Source organism: Anticarsia gemmatalis, chromosome W (genome assembly GCF_050436995.1).
Source record: "Anticarsia gemmatalis isolate Benzon Research Colony breed Stoneville strain chromosome W, ilAntGemm2 primary, whole genome shotgun sequence".
Classification (NCBI taxonomy): Eukaryota; Metazoa; Arthropoda; class Insecta; order Lepidoptera; family Erebidae; genus Anticarsia; species Anticarsia gemmatalis.
This window is the reverse complement of record NC_134775.1, coordinates 1,865,635-1,881,825: the sequence shown is the minus strand read 5'-3', so window position 1 is coordinate 1,881,825 and position 16,191 is coordinate 1,865,635. Positions and strand designations below refer to the sequence as shown.

At 38.8% G+C, this 16,191-nt stretch overlaps 1 protein-coding gene across 1 annotated transcript; it reads right to left on the bottom strand.

Moving 5' to 3' along the window:
• Window positions 1-276: 276 nt before the first annotated feature.
• LOC142985784 (uncharacterized) lies at window positions 277-1,353 on the bottom strand. The gene has a single exon (XM_076134029.1). It carries the CDS (start codon window positions 1,351-1,353, stop codon window positions 277-279), a length of 1,077 nt encoding a protein of 358 aa, XP_075990144.1.
• Between the last annotated feature and the right edge of the window lie 14,838 nt (window positions 1,354-16,191).

Genomic DNA, 16,191 nt, shown 5'->3' with positions numbered 1-16,191 from the left:
AATCAGGTAAGTGATAAATCATTGAATATGTGATACCATCGTCACCTGTAGCGGTGTCTTTCTTTTTTAGACAATGATACATTTCTTGAATTGTAAAATTAGATTCTAATATAACATTCACTGATCGTATCTCTGGTACATATGGCATTACATAATCAGGGGTAAGACTATTCAGAAGAATCTCTTTTTTTTCTTGGGAAATATACGTCTTAGGTGACCGACGTCCTTTTAGCCATCCTAGTTGTTTCCACATTTCCGATATAGATTTTGATTCATCTATTTCGTCACAGTATTTCTGCCAACTTTGTCTAGCCTAGCTCGTTGAATAGCTAATTTGGTCTCACAACTAATCTTTTGTAATAAATGCAGATTCGATGGGGTAGGATTTTTCCTAAACTGACTTAGTGCTAGTCTACGTTGAGCAATCATTTTGGAAAGAGATTGATTCCAATATGGTTGTGGTCGAAAGTTCCTACAAGGATTATTAAATTCTTTGGTCATCGGAATATGAAGATCCGCTGAGCTGTTAATTTGGTTAATAAAATTATTATATTCCATTTGAATATTACTTCCCTCACAATTATATGCAGAATAATAACCTTCAAGATGTTTACTGTAGTCAGTCCAGTTAGCCGAATTAAAATTACGTTTTTTATGTACTCGTAACACGTCTTTGAAATTGAATTTCATTTTTATGATGAGGTGATCACTTCCCAGACTGTCATTTGTAACTTGCCAATCACAAGACATAGCTATATCACTTGAAATAAATGAAATATCTGGGGATGTTTGTTGAACCACGTTGTTAACTAATTTGATCCTAGTTGAATGACCGTTATTTAATGAAATGAAATGTTCCAAAGCTGCATCATATATTTGATTTCCTCTAGAGTCGACTTTGTTCGACCAATTGGTGTGGTGAGCGTTAAAATCACCTGCTATTAAACAGTTTCTTTTAAAAGATTTGAATACAGCATCCCAATCTGTTTGGTTAGTGTGTACTGATGGGGGACAATAGAGTAGCATTACAAAATTAATATGACAACAATTCAATAATTCAATACATACCACTTCTATGCCATGTTTAATATGTTTTAACTTACAATCTTGAGCTTTAATTGAGTTATGTACCATGATTAAAACACCCCCATATCCGTCATCTCTGTCTTTGCGATACATATGGTAGCCACTTACATTTAAACCGGAATCAGGTTCCAACCAAGTTTCGCATATCAGGGCTATGTGAATTTTATTATATGACAACAAAAGTTTCAAGTCTGAAAGTTTTGGTCTTAAGCTCTGCGCATTCCACTGCATTATATTTAAGCCAAACTTTTTTTGTACATTAGCCATTGGTAATCAATGAAATTAATTTAGTTAATGCCTCTTGTTTTTTAATTAATTCAAAGATAAACTCTATGCACTCTTTTACTATATAACTACAGAATATTTTTATTTTGTCCTCAAAATTGTTATTTGAAAGATAAATGTCTCTAATTTTTTTGATTAAACTTCTCAAAACCGTATTCGATTTATAGGTCTTCTCAGTGTTTGTTTCAGAATCAGCGATTACTTTCGAAGTGCTACTTTTATCATTATTATCATTTTGATTATTTTGACTCCTTTTATTTTTATTTTCTTTTTTTGATCTTGATTGAGAATACTCCATATGATTTACTTCGTCTTCTGAAGCTTTAGATTCCGGTGCATCAGCGTCTATAACTAACGATTTGAATGAATTATCTGCAACCACATCCCTGTATGATTTTGATTGTTCTAACGTATTTTTGTTCACTGCTGTAGTGGCCATGAAATTAGACTTTTCATTTAATATTTCTTGTTCTTTTTTCGATTCCTTCTGTTCTAACCATATTGATAGTGCTTTTCGATACGTGCAGTTTTGGATGGTCATAATCTTCCTGATAGTCTTTTCTTTAGCAAATACAGGGCAGGATTTGTCAAGGGACATATGAGCGCCCTTACAATTAATGCATTTATAGACCGTAACTGTACAGTTCTCGTGAGCTCCTGAGCATTTTGGACATATCATTTTTTTGGTTGGGCAATACTTTACTAGGTGACCGAACCGTCAGCATCCTGAACATTGCGATACAGGAAAAGTGTATGGTTCCACTTTAAACCGACACCTATATCCGTATACATATGGGGGTAAAATGGAACTTCTAAAACACAGCCGTATGGTACCGCTGTCAATCCATTCATTTAAGTCATTTAACCGTTTTAGCCTTCTCACTGATACTATCTCGTAATCACACTTTAGGGCTTCTCCAATCTCCTTCTCCTCAGTTTCCAAATCTATATCGCGTAGAACACCATATGATAAGCTTACTTCATCGACCAGTTGGCACCTGCATCCTAAAATACGCAATCTTTCGCAACTAATTAACTTGTTTGCACTTTCTTTATTTTCAAATTCAATTAGTATCTTATATGGACTTTTATACTGAATTTTTAAAATATTTGTAATATTTTCGGCTTTCAGTAGTTTTGCCATTCCAAATTGTTTAGGTAAAATTTCCTTTGAAATAACTATAACCATAGGTTGGTCGTTTTGCGCTTTTGATTCTGAATTCATTCTGATGTTGTTCATGTCAGATCTTCTTGACTGGTTCGTGAGCCTTTTTTTGCCTTTTCTGACCGTGATAAAGCCCTCATCTTCTTCTATTATCTCTTCACTATCCTCTCGTACCCTTTTCTCAGCGGATTTTTTATTTAAACTGGCCATGCTTGTATCTTCTTCATGAACTTCTACATTTACTTGTTGCTCGCATTCCAAAATCTCTTCCTCCATAACATCACTCCCACTGGAGTCACAAAAATCAACATTCTCCCCTTATGCTACTCATCGTACGCAAACATATAATAAATTATAACACAATGCAACTTGTAAACAAGTCGGTCGGCCGCACACCTGGCGCAGGTAGCCGACCCGACCGCCCGCGAGAACAATGCACTTCCAAGAAGCGATATTCAATAACAACTTATTAAATAAACAACCTTTCCGTACGCGTACCGATACGAGACTGTGGACTCTTGCTTCTAAGCAACAAAGTCTAATTCAGCTCGTATAAGCGCTCCGTACCTAACGACATATTCACCTAAGTATTCCCGCTCTCTTTTAACGCGTAACTCTGTCACTGTCTGGCGTAGAGTGACGCGTTACCTATGACGCTAGGGTTGTCGGCTCGCCGCATCGTTGCCACCTGTTTTGGTTTGTTTACATTTTTAATATTTTATATTCTTCATAACTAGCCGACCCGCGCAACTTCGCTTGCGTCACATAAGAGAGAATGGGTCAAAATTTTCCCCGTTTTTGTAACATTTTTTGTTGCTACTTCGCTCCTATTGGACGTAGCGTGATGAAATAGCCTATAGCCTTCCTCGATAAAAGGACTATCTAACACTGAAAGAATTTTTCAAATCGGACCAGTAGTTCCTGAGATTAGCGCGTTCAAACAAACAAACAAACAAACAATCAAACAAACAAACAAACTCTTCAGCTTTATAATATTAGTATAGATATGTCCTAAACCTGTAAAATGTAAACCGATTTATATTATTCAAACGGACAAAATAGTTTTAGTCTTAGACCTTTCATTTGATACCAAAATCGTAGAAATATCTCCATAAACAAAAAGTCACATTTGCAAGTTGCTCTCGTAATTATAAAGTATCAAATTCCTTAATAATTCAGACATGAGTCCATATTATTGTTAGTATCAACAAAGTAACTAATTATAGTTAGTACTATTATTTTGTGGTAGGTAGGTACCTACTGTAAAGTTTTATAGTTTTTAAATGAATTTGAACTTCTCTTTCCTCATCTGTAGGTAATGAAAAAAATTACAATTCCTCGTCCTTCTTTTTCGACAAACATCCATCAAATGAGTAATGCTTTAAACCTGCCATTCTATTTTAAACGTTTTTATAATAATATTACTCATAAAACTTGTAATAAACGCACGCACGAGCTCTACGCGTGAGCGTCGACACTCGACTCCCGGAGTGGCTGTCGAAGTCTTCACAGTGCCCCTTACGGGACACGTGGAGCCAACATCGGGACCTGGTAGGTCCCCTTGTTGGGGTGTTTTGTTCGCCGTCCCTAAACTTAGGGGCGGGTGTTTGGGTGTGGGGGGAATTTCCCCCATGGCGGACGAGTGCCTACGGCCCTGGTCGCAAGGTTTGGGGATCGAGCTTCACTCCTCCCGGCGGTCGCCCCCGCGTCGGGTGAGACCTATGGTTGCCCCATAGGAGGCCCAACGAGGAGGCCCCAGCCAGGGGGGAGGCTTTATCGATCCTTACTCCATGCGTTTAGGGCCGAGGCGGTGATTTGTGGATTGCATACAGGATGCGGGGCGAGACCGCCCCGACGTGATGAGAGCCCCCGTCTCCTGCGGACGAGGCGCGTATCGCAGTATATACGCGGTCGTCCTCGCAGGCGGAGAGGGGCAACTGCGGCGGGGCGTGGCTGCCGCATCGCGCAGCGAGGGCGCCGGGCTTGCCGCCTTGACGGCGGAGGGCCCAGCGCAGATTGTTGTGTGGCCGCCGCGCTCGACCTAAAGGGAGCGCGGCGCGTCCTGTCGGTGTTGCACCGGGCTCTACCGCCGAGGCAGGCGGCGGGAGCCCGGTGCACGGTGAGTCAGTCCGATGGGGCTGTCGCGCTCGACCCAACGGGAGCGCGACGAGCGGGTGGTGATGGCTCCGCTGCGTGCGACGCACTCGGTCGTGAGTGCGGCGCAGCGGAAGCGGCGGGCGTTGTGTTGTCCGGGGTGCGGGCCACCTGGGCCGCACCTGGGGCTTGGCCGCCGGCCTCTGGTCGCGGAGGGACGTCCTCCGCCTGCGTGGTGGCGAGCAGGTCGCGTGGTAGCCTCTTGCGGTCGGGTGGCCGCGCGTGCCATGGCGCTATGTCCCGGATATGGGCCAGGTTTGACGCGTCGGCACGCGCGAACATGGAGGCGGCGAGGTGGCGCACGAAGTCGTCCAGGCTCTCGACGCGGAGATCGCGTGAGATGGTGGTATTCCTCACGTACCTTGGGGCGCCGGCGATGGTGCGCAGCGCAAGAGATTGTTGCACGCGCAAAGCTCGCCGGCTCTTCTCGTACGTGAGGGCATACCACGCAGGTGCTGCGTAGGCGAGCCGGGTGCGTATGTAGGTCTTATACACACCCAGCTTCACTCTCGTGGGGAGGTGTGAGGAGAGCACTGGACGAAGTATGGCGCGGGCCGCGCGGACCTGTGCAACCACGTTTTTGGCGTGCGGCGTCATGGAGAGGCGGCGGTCAATAGTGACGCCCAGGTACTTGGCCTTGGTGGCCCAATCGATGGTCTGGTCGAGGAGTTGTAGCGGCTGGGGCTCGATCAGCCTCCGCGAGAAGGAGACTGCCTGCGTCTTTCCCACGTTCACGGACAGTCGCCACTGCGACAGCCAGGCGGGGAGGAGGTCGAGGGCGCGCTGCATCTTGACGGCGGCGTGGTACGGATTCAGCGACGTCGTCACGTACGCCGCGTCGTCCGCGTACAGCGCGAGGTGGGCCCCCTCTGGGGTCGGTATGTCGTCCGTGTACGTGGCGTACAACGCAGGCGAAAGGCAGCTGCCCTGAGGAACTCCGGCAGCTGCTGGTCTCGGCGGGGAGAGAGCTCCTTCAACCGCTACTCTGTAAGTCCGGTTTTCCAGGAACGACTGGATTATCCTGATTAGGCGACGGGGCATCGGTGTCTGCGTGGTCAGCTTGTAGAGAAGACCGGCGTGCCAGACCCGGTCAAAAGCTTTTTCCATGTCGAGGAATACTGCACACGCGCTCTCCCTTTTATTAAGGGCCGCAGTGATGTGGTGCAGTACCCTCGACAGCTGGAGCGTCGTGCTGTGCTCAGCACGGAACCCAAACTGCTCTGGTCTCGGCGTGATGGAGGCTGACAAGGTTCGCAGCAGGAGTTGCTCGAACACCTTCGAGGTGGTGGGCAGCAAAGTGATCGGCCGATAGCTCTCAGGCTTCAGGATGTTTTTCCCCGGCTTGGGCAGCATGATAACGCGGCCCTCCTTCCAAGCTGTGGGGAAGGTGCCCGTGCGCAGGACGCCGTTGTACAGGCGCGTCAGCGCTGCCACGAATTTGTGCGGCAGGTGACGCAGCGCTGCGTTGGAGATGCCGTCCGCGCCCGGGGCCTTCCTGGGCTTGGTCCGCGCTATTGCTTTGCGTACCATGGCCGGGTCCCGGAGTGGCGCCGTCGTCACGCGAATTTGTAGGCACTTATCGCTGTAGGTACGGCCGAGTGACGGGGGCCTGTCAAAAGCTCATTTTTAGTAGGTATAAAAGATATATGTGCTCTGTTTCTTTCTTCACACCATTTCGAATTCATAATCCTTTCTATGAATGCCGAAATAGCGGGAACAGAACGCAGAACATTGGTATAAAATATAGTATTTTCGCGTACTATATAATTAAAGAACAGAGGGCGCTAGTTGCCATGTAAACATCAGCTCCGTAATAAAACTTAGTTAAAAAATAGTAAAAGTGCTTAATAAAGTGTTCGTGTGCGTTCTACTGTTAAACCTAATAACAATAAGTGCTGTGAATCGTTGGTGAGACTATAACACAATAATAAAGTCAAAATTTCTCCATCACAAAAACTGCAGTGTTAAACAGTGTAAATCGCCGTCAGTGCTTAAAAAACTAATAACAGAAACTACAAGAGCCTTCTTTATTTCTTTTAGCAGTGATATATTACGGCAAAAACTAAAAGAAAGTGAATAATAACTATTAATAACATTGTAAAACTTAGTGTACACCAACTGTTCGTTAATTTTATTTAAAGTTGACAACCGATAAGTGATTGACCAATAGAAACGCTCGACTTATAACTTCAAATGCAATACAAGCCAAGTTAACAATAGATAACTAATTTAGCAGTACAAATCACTTGTCAGCGTAGCATATCTGACACTACGTATAGTAACAACTGTTTGTCCCGAGTTCGCGTCCAGCGATCTTACGATATCTTTTTGTGAATCTTAAAGTCAATTTGAGACATTACTTAAAACTCACCAACTTGAATATGGAAGATAATACAAATATCACCTTCCGAAGGCAGATGAGTAAAACAAGTTGGTTGAACGATCTAACGAACTTGTCAGATACCGAAAAAAATAATACGAGTATGTTTGACACAACGATGATGAGCATACCCGACAGTTTTCAAGATAGTAATAAAGAAACAAATTGCGAATTATATCAACAAATAAAAATACTTCAAGAACAACTGCAAAGCGCTAATCAAGAAATTGAGAATTTGAATTCTGAGAACTATAATTTGAAATCGGATTTACAAAATGCAATTAAAACAATCAACTCATTCAGAAAAATCTGTACTACACCGGAAAGAACACCCAGGATGCCACTTTCGACACGTAAAAAAACAAAATCAAACCAGAAACCCAATCAAGATCGTATAGTCCCAGCAAGTCAACCAACATATCAGGAGCCAGTAATCGTCGATATGGTAGATAAAGAAACACAAGTGCCGCAGTTGACTAATCAAATATATAATGTAAAGGAGCAAAACATGCGCTCAAAACCAAACAAGAATAAACTTTGCATTCTAAATAACAATAAGATTAAAGGAAATTTGTCAATGATACAAGAAATTTTCTCTGAGAATTTCGATTTCTGTCACTACATATCACCTAATTGTCATATAAAGAACCGTATAAAAAACATTGAAAATAAATGTAACACCTTTACTTTGAACGACTACTGTCTTATTTTCATGGGAGAAGACGATATTAAAAATAACAGTAGCCTAGAATTGATACACTTATTAAGAGAACCATTGCAAAAAATTAATAACACTAATATTATAATATGCGTTCCTACGTACGTAAAGGGTGCATTGATATATAACTATAAAGTAGAGATGTTTGTGAACCTATTGTATCTCGAATTACAAAATAATCCATATGCCTATATATACGACAGTAATGAAAGTTTAAATGATGAAATGTTTTCATACAATACTGGTAAAATAAATAAGTTAGGTATAAAGTGTAATTATAAAAGAATACTGGAGAATATTATGGTAGACTTAACTTTATTTTCGAACACACAACCAAATTGTATGACAGAAATTAGCCATAGCAGCCATAACAATTCTTCTGGTAATAGTATGTACACAGACGATTGCAACAAAATCGAGTCGAATACTCTCAATACATTTTTTCGAGACTAAACATTTTTGTATCTTACACCAAAACATTGCGGGATTACTAGGCAAAGTTGATCCTTTACTAATAAATTTAGAGGAAATCAGTAATAAACAAATAAATGTAGATGTTATCTGTATAACGGAACACTTCATGCAGTCGGGTCAAGAGAGCTTACTTCATTTTCCTAACTACACTTTAGCAGCGTGTTTTAGTAGGGAGAATTCAAAAAGAGGTGGCGCTTGTATCTTGGTTAGAAATGAACATAAATGGAGAGAGCTTCCAGATATTAAAAAAATAAGTGTAACTAATATTTTAAAATGCTGTGGAGTGGAATTTGTTGAATATGGGTTGGTTATTATTTGTGTCTATAGAGTACCTAAATCGAATGAGTTTAACCTTTTTTTCAGTAAACTTGATAAAATATTGATGCAATGTATGACAATGAAATCTAAAAAACTAGTGTTAGCGGGAGACTTTAATGTTGATATTTTAAAAACAAACAACGTTACATTAGAATTTGAATGTTTAATGATGAACTACAATTTGAGCTTAGCATTTAAACAGCCAACAAGGCTCGTTAGTAATACATGCATAGATAATTTTGCTCACAATATTTTAACTTGGTGTAAGGCTGAAGTGTTAGAATTCGGCTTATCTGATCATACTGCTCAACTTATCAAGGTGCCCATTAGGAAAATACCTAAATTAAAAACATGGCGTAAAACTGTGCGTGACTACAGTAAACAAAATATAGAAAAATTTAAAAATTGTTTAGATAATCTTTCGTTCTCAGAAATATACGAAGCTACGGACCCAAATAACGCATACAGATGTTTCTACGAAACTTTTAGCTTATTTTATGAACTGTGTTTCCCCAAACGGCAAATCACTATAAAATCAAACAAAAAACCGAAATGGATATCTAAAGGGCTAAAGATCTGTAGCAAAAACAAAAGACTGCTACTTTGGAAATATCGCAAAGATCCCACGAAAGAAAACAAGTTAAAACTCTGCAACTATACTAGATTGTTTAAGAAAATAATACGCCTTACAAAATACGCCCAAAATAATTACAAAATAAAAACAGCAACCAATAAATCTAAAGCAACTTGGCAAATAATTAATGAATCAGAATATAACATCCCAAAACAACAAATTGATAAATTAAAAACTGACAATTGTATGAATAATATTAATAATTACATTAATGATCCTAATGACATAGCTACTTTTTTTAATAATTGTTTTATAGACAAAATTAAACCACTTGAAGACATTGATAAGAATGTTACCAGTTATATAAACACTAGGCAAAAGTCCATGTTTATGGCTCCAAGCATCCCTCTAGATATCCAGAATATTATAAAAGGTCTTAAAAATACAAACAGCGTAGGGTACGATGGCTTTTCAACCAAAAATATTAAAGCTGTTAATGTGAAAATATGCCGTCCCATAAGTCATTTTGACTGCCTCCGTGGCGCAGTGGTTTAGGTCACCACGCCGATACCACTGCATCGGGAGGTCGTGGGTTCGATTCCCACACGGAGCAATTATTTGTGCGATCCACAAATAATTGTTTCGGGTCTGGTTGTGCTTTGTGTCCGTTGTTTGTATGTTTGTAAAAGTCCCCGCGACACAAGAGCAATTCTTAGTGCGGGAGTTGTCTTTTAAAAAAAAAATAAAAAAATAAAAAAATAAAAAAAATATTGTCAACTTATGCATAGATACGGGCATTTTTCCATCAGATCTCAAAATAACTATTACTAGACCCCTGTATAAAAAAGGTGATAAAGAACTGGTAGACTCATATAGACCTATTGCCTTACTATCTATATTTTCAAAGATATTTGAAAAATATTTTTGTAGTCAACTCAATAGCTACTTTGAAGATTGTGAAATTCTTTGTTTTGAACAAAAAGGTTTTCGCCGTAACAAAAACGTGAATATGGTTTATGATTTTCTTGAAAATGTGATGGTACACGTCGATAATAGAACTCCAATCTGTTCAATTTTAGGCTAGTTCGAGTTTAGGCTGGCAACACTGGTGTAGTGACTTGAAAAATTTTGCTCTCAGTTTTAATATTTGATTTTTATTTATTTATTACGTATTTGTCTATAATTGTGTCTAAAAGTTGTAGATAAGTGTAATTAGGTTGTCTTCTACTAATATAATAGTCAATCAAGATGAAAAAGTGTGATTAAGATAACAATATAATTTTACGCCAACCAAGTGTCAAGGCGTCAACGTATTTCAAATTCAAACAAGGAATAAGTGTTCGATAAATACAGGGAGTATTTCATATCGCTTGTTATTATAGACTTCTTAGATTTATCTAAAATCCGCTAGATAAAGTGTAGCATATTCAGGCTCACTACCGCCATACTCTTCAACATTGAATCAACGCAGCACTGATTCAGTGTTATAGTCTTCCGTTGTAGCTTATTTCCCATATACCATTCAGCTTAATTAGTATTGTAAGAGTCTAATTGTTAGGTTTCCTACTAACTGCAACGTTATAGTTTTTTTAATTAATTTTTTTTTTTGGTCTAAACCTACCCACTGTTAAACATCTTGTAACATCATTGTAATTATAGATTAACTGCAAGGTCCAACTAACCCCTTATTATTTCTCCCCTATATCTTTATCTGTGTTTTTCCTCTCTCTTTTGTTAGTTATTTTGTGTATATTTCTTCTAAAACTATTAACAATATTAACATAGACCATCTTAATAAATACTAACTTTCCCCAACTAATTTTCTCTAAATTCTGCTGTATATCTCAACTTTCTTTATAACATTTCAGATCCTTTGTTGTTAATTTCAACCATGATGACCAGGAAGGCAACAGCAAAGGATACTGAGAACAAGCTTAAACTTGCTCTGCTCGAGCTCAAGAAGTGCAAAGATGAGAACAGCCTGCTGTTGAGGGAGCGTGTTGACTGTGAAGAAGAGATCAAGGAGGTTAACCACAAGGTTGTATCACTAAAGGGGGAACTTGCTGAGCTCCATATTGAAAATATGGACTTACTGGATCAGCGGGACAGGCTACAGCAAGAAGTTAGCTCATTTGGCAGCTGTAATGAGACCTATGAGTGGTCTCTGAGCCGCATAAATGAGCTAGAGACAAGCCTGCATGAAGCCCACACTAAGATCATCTCATTGGAACGGTCATTACAATCATTTGACAGTAGTGCAACTCATCATTTGTATTCTGAGCTTATAGGCTGTAAATCTTTATTAACTAGAGTTAGAACAAATAAAAAGTTTAGGAAATTCAGTAGAATTAGTAAGATAATTAAAAAATTAGAATTAAAACTCAAGAAATTTAACAAACTTAGTTTATTGGTTAAATCAAATAAAGATTTGATTGAGGAACGTAGGGAACTAGTTTTAGAAGTCAATAGTTGTAGTGAAGAACTCATCTCCAGTAGGCTATTGTATGACAGACACACTCTTGACCTTAAGTCACAAATCTCACACCTACAATCTAAATTAACAAAAATTACCTTAGATTATGAACGTGAAACTCACGATTACATACTAAAATACGATGAGATTGCTAAAGTTGGCAGGGAAAATTTAGAGCGTGTTAGGGCCTTAGCTAATAGCACTCCATGCACTAGGTGTTCTCAGTCTCAGGGACCCCCTTGTGACTTAGAACAGTTAGAGCCCTCTCAAATTAGTTTAGGTACTGAGACTTCACTGACCGACTCATCTGACTGTATTCCCTCTTCCTTCATAGATCTTAACACAAAAAACAGAGTAGCTATGTTCTCAGATAAGTTAGGCATTAACTTAGGACCTATAATAAACAACAACTTACATTGTAGTTTTAAAAATAACTGTTACCATAACCTCAATTTAAATCAAATAGTAGATAGAATTAGGAACACTCACTTAGATATAAATACAACAGTAGTTTTACTGATAGGTGATAGTTTAGGTTTAGATAAAACTGATATTATTGATAGTATTAGCAGTTTATTGCAATTAGATTTAGGTAAATTAATTATCTGCGCATTCCCATACTCACAATCTCTTACAGAAAGGGAAAATAAGCGTATACATAGGTTGAATAATCAATTACATTTAATGACGTCTTATCATAGTGATAAGTTATTGTTTTTTGACACATGTAGTTTTATTTATACTCAAGAAACTATGTTTCTTAATAGTTCGGACAAACGACAAATTGCTACATTGTTAGCTTATAATATTAACACAGTTATAGGTGCTATAACGCAGTTTAGGTTAAGGGACGACCCAGTATTGTGTAGTTATTCTAACAATACTGTGATTAAATGTATAGGTAGTGTAGTTAGCGACAAGGTTACGAATAATGTATCCGATTCTTTAAACTGACAGTTAGGACAATGGATAAACAACTAGGCTCATTAAATTTAGTACATCAAAACATACAAGGTTTATCCAGCAAGGAATTAGAAGTAGAATTGTTTTTACAAAAACATAATGTAGGTATTTTCTGTGTAACTGAGCATTGGCTACACACGGAACAAATAGCAATAAACAATGAGTTTTATACAATTATTAGTGCGTATATTAGGAACAAAGCTAGACATGGTGGTTCACTGATTATGGTAGCTAACAGTATTAAATGTAAAGAACGTAGGGACATAGTCAATTTGTCAATAGAACGCGACGCACTGCTGAGGTTTCCTGTGTCGAGCTAGAGCGACACATAGTAGTTTGTATATATAGACCACCAAATAGTGAGTTTACTTTATTTGAGTCGATAATGGAGGATATATTAAAACGTTTAACTATAAGCAACAAGTATGTAGTAGTGTGTGGTGATTTTAATGTAAATTTACTTGAGCAATCTTCGACTAGTACGAGACTTAAGTCATTATTTAAATCATTTAATTTAGTTTTTTTATTTAATGAGCCCACTAGAATCACTGCACATTCTGCTACATGCTTGGACAATATATTCTGCAACTGCGAATGCTTAGGTAGGGAAATGTTAAGTGAATTAACATCGGACCATTGTGGACAGAAGGTTATATTTCCTGTTAGGATAGATAATAGGTTAAAGAAAATTACTTGTAGGCCTATTACTAGGGATCGTTTAGTATTATTTAATAGTGAGATAGCTAGTGCTATGACGAAGTTAGACGACACCGAAGAACACCCGGATAACCTTTACACATCGTTGTTCAACATTATTGAATCCAAGTTCAAAACTATCTTCAAAGAGAAAACCATACTAGATAACAATAGGAATAGGAAACTCAAATTTTGTGATTGGGCGACAGTAGGTATCTATAAAAGTAGAGCTAGGCTGTATGAGCTTTATTCCATGAAACAGTTCAATTTTAATCCTAAATTTCTTCAATACGTTAGGAACTATTCAAAAGTTTTTAAGAGAACTTGTGTTGCTGCTAAATCCTTACACTTAAGCAACAAAATTAAAAGCTCAGACAATACGATCAAAACCACATGGAATATCATTAACAACGAAACAGGTCGTGCTATCCAGCGCGAAAATGATTTTGAACTGAAAGTTAATGACACGATTATCACCAACAACTTAGAGGTTGCTCAGACGTTCAATACTTTCTTCGCTGATATTCCCACAGCTACAACTAGCTCCTTGAACTCCTGTCCTGCCAAGGCAGAATGTTTACTTCGAAATAGCGTAAAAGAGTGTGGTAGTGTTTTTTTCTTCAAACATATCAACTCTAATGATGTAGTTAAGGCTTTTAGGTCGCTCAACTCCAAAAAAACACCTGACCTCTGGGGCATCTCTGTTAAATTAGTAGAAAGTATCATCTTGGAAATAGCCCCCCATTTGGCTTTAATATTTAATAGGTGCGTAGATGCTGGTGTGTTTCCGGACTTAATGAAACACAGTAAAGTAGTACCACTCTTTAAGAAGGGATCTAAGAGTGAGCCCAGCAATTTCAGGCCCATTTCCATCTTGCCTGCGGTTAGCAAAATCTTCGAAAAGGTCATCTTAGAGCAGCTCGAAAGTCACTTTAACTCGAATCAGCTATTTCATGGTAAACAGTATGGTTTCACAAAGGGTAGGTCAACTATCGATGCAGGTATTTCGCTCGTCAAGCATATCTATGATGCTTGGGAGACATCCCAGGACGCCATTGGGGTGTTCTGCGATCTCTCCAAAGCATTTGACTGTGTCCAACATAATACGCTCCTTAGGAAGCTCCACCACTATGGAATTAGGGATACAGCACTCAATTTACTTGCGTCATATTTGAGTAATAGGATTCAACGAGTAGATATCAATGGTGTTAGGTCTTCAGGTTCAGCTGTTTCTCTCGGCGTGCCTCAGGGTTCGATACTCGGTCCGTTTCTTTTTCTCGTATATATAAACGATCTCCCCTTTCAGGTGCAGGACTTATGTGATATTATATTATTCGCAGATGACACTTCTCTCATTTTTAAAGTAGATCGTTCGAAGTCCTGTTTTGTCGATATCAATAGTATTCTTGAACAGGTCCACAACTGGTTCACTTGTAATAATCTGTTATTGAATTCTAACAAAACTAAGTGCATTAGGTTCACTATGCCCAACGCGAGGAATTTAGGTACTAACATAGTCGTAAATAGGCAAACTATCGATTTGGTAGATTCGGCAACTTTTTTAGGTATCAGTCTGGATAGCAAGCTCCAATGGGGCACTCAGATAGCGCATCTCTCGGGGAGACTCAGCTCCGCCGCGTACGCAATCAGAAAAGTAAGACAGTTTGCTGGTGTGGATGCGGCAAGACTGGTTTACTTTAGTTATTTTCACAGCGTCATGTCTTACGGTATATTACTGTGGGGTAAGGCTGCTGATATAGATGTTATTTTTGTCCTTCAAAAAAGAGCTATTCGTGCAATATATAGTTTAGGAGCGCGAGACTCCTTGAGAGAGCTTTTTGGGCAGATAGGGATATTGACGGTGTCATCACAGTATGTCCTTGCAAACTTGTTGTATATAAAACAAAATTTAGGGACTTTCACAACAAATAGCGATAGACACAATTATAACACTAGAAACAGACACAAATTAGTAGGTCCCCATCATCGTTTACACAAGGTGCACAATTCGTTTGTAGGTCTCGGCATTCGTTTCTTCAACAAGCTTCCCAAGCACATCATTGATTTACCCCTGCCTAAATTCAAAGTTGCTATTAAGGAACATCTCGTTAGGAAAGCTTATTACAGAATTGATGAGTTTCTAAACGACAATAACTCTTGGGATTAGTCGCTCGCTTGATTAGGATTCTTTGAAATTAGGGAACTTTGCTATAAATTGTATAAACTCAGTAGAAGTAGGTCTAAATATTGTAAAATATGGGCAATTAATGATGCAAATAGGTGATGTTACGTACAACTTGATTTTAATCATAAAACTGTCACTTTTTTCTTCTATAATGTTACAACCAATGTGCTCACTTGCTGCCCATATTCTTATTATCACATGCTAGTAGGTGCTCCCAACATACGGTATGATCAGAGACTAATTAATAACCTAGCTATATTCATTTTCCTTAATAATTGACGTTTAGTCTATATCGCTGATTGTTGGCAGCTCCTCGCATGATCAATTATTGTATCAACCACATTGTATAACTTTTGGCGATTGAAAAGAGTGGCCGTGAGTTTCTCGCTAGCTCTTCTCATAAGGCTCTACCCCCTTTCCGAGCTAGTGGTAGATTCAGTAATTGTAACGACTATCATAAGTGTCAATATTTGACCTAAATGAATAAATGATTTGATTTGATTTGATTGAATTTATTGCGATATGACGCAAGCCTTTGACTATGTCGATCACCAAATTCTACTCAATAAGTTAGAATTGTATGGAATACGTGGTAATGTTTTAAAACTTATAAAATCATATTTAACTGGACGTTTACAGAAAACAGAAATCATAGGGCTAAATATCAATACAAAAACTGAAGAGTCACATGTATCTAAGGAACGCTATGTAAATTATGGT

Coding starts and splice junctions, on each gene's coding strand:
- LOC142985784 (XM_076134029.1), bottom strand. CDS start 1,353: ATGGCTAATGTACAAAAAAAGTTTGGCTTAAATATAATGCAGTGGAAT.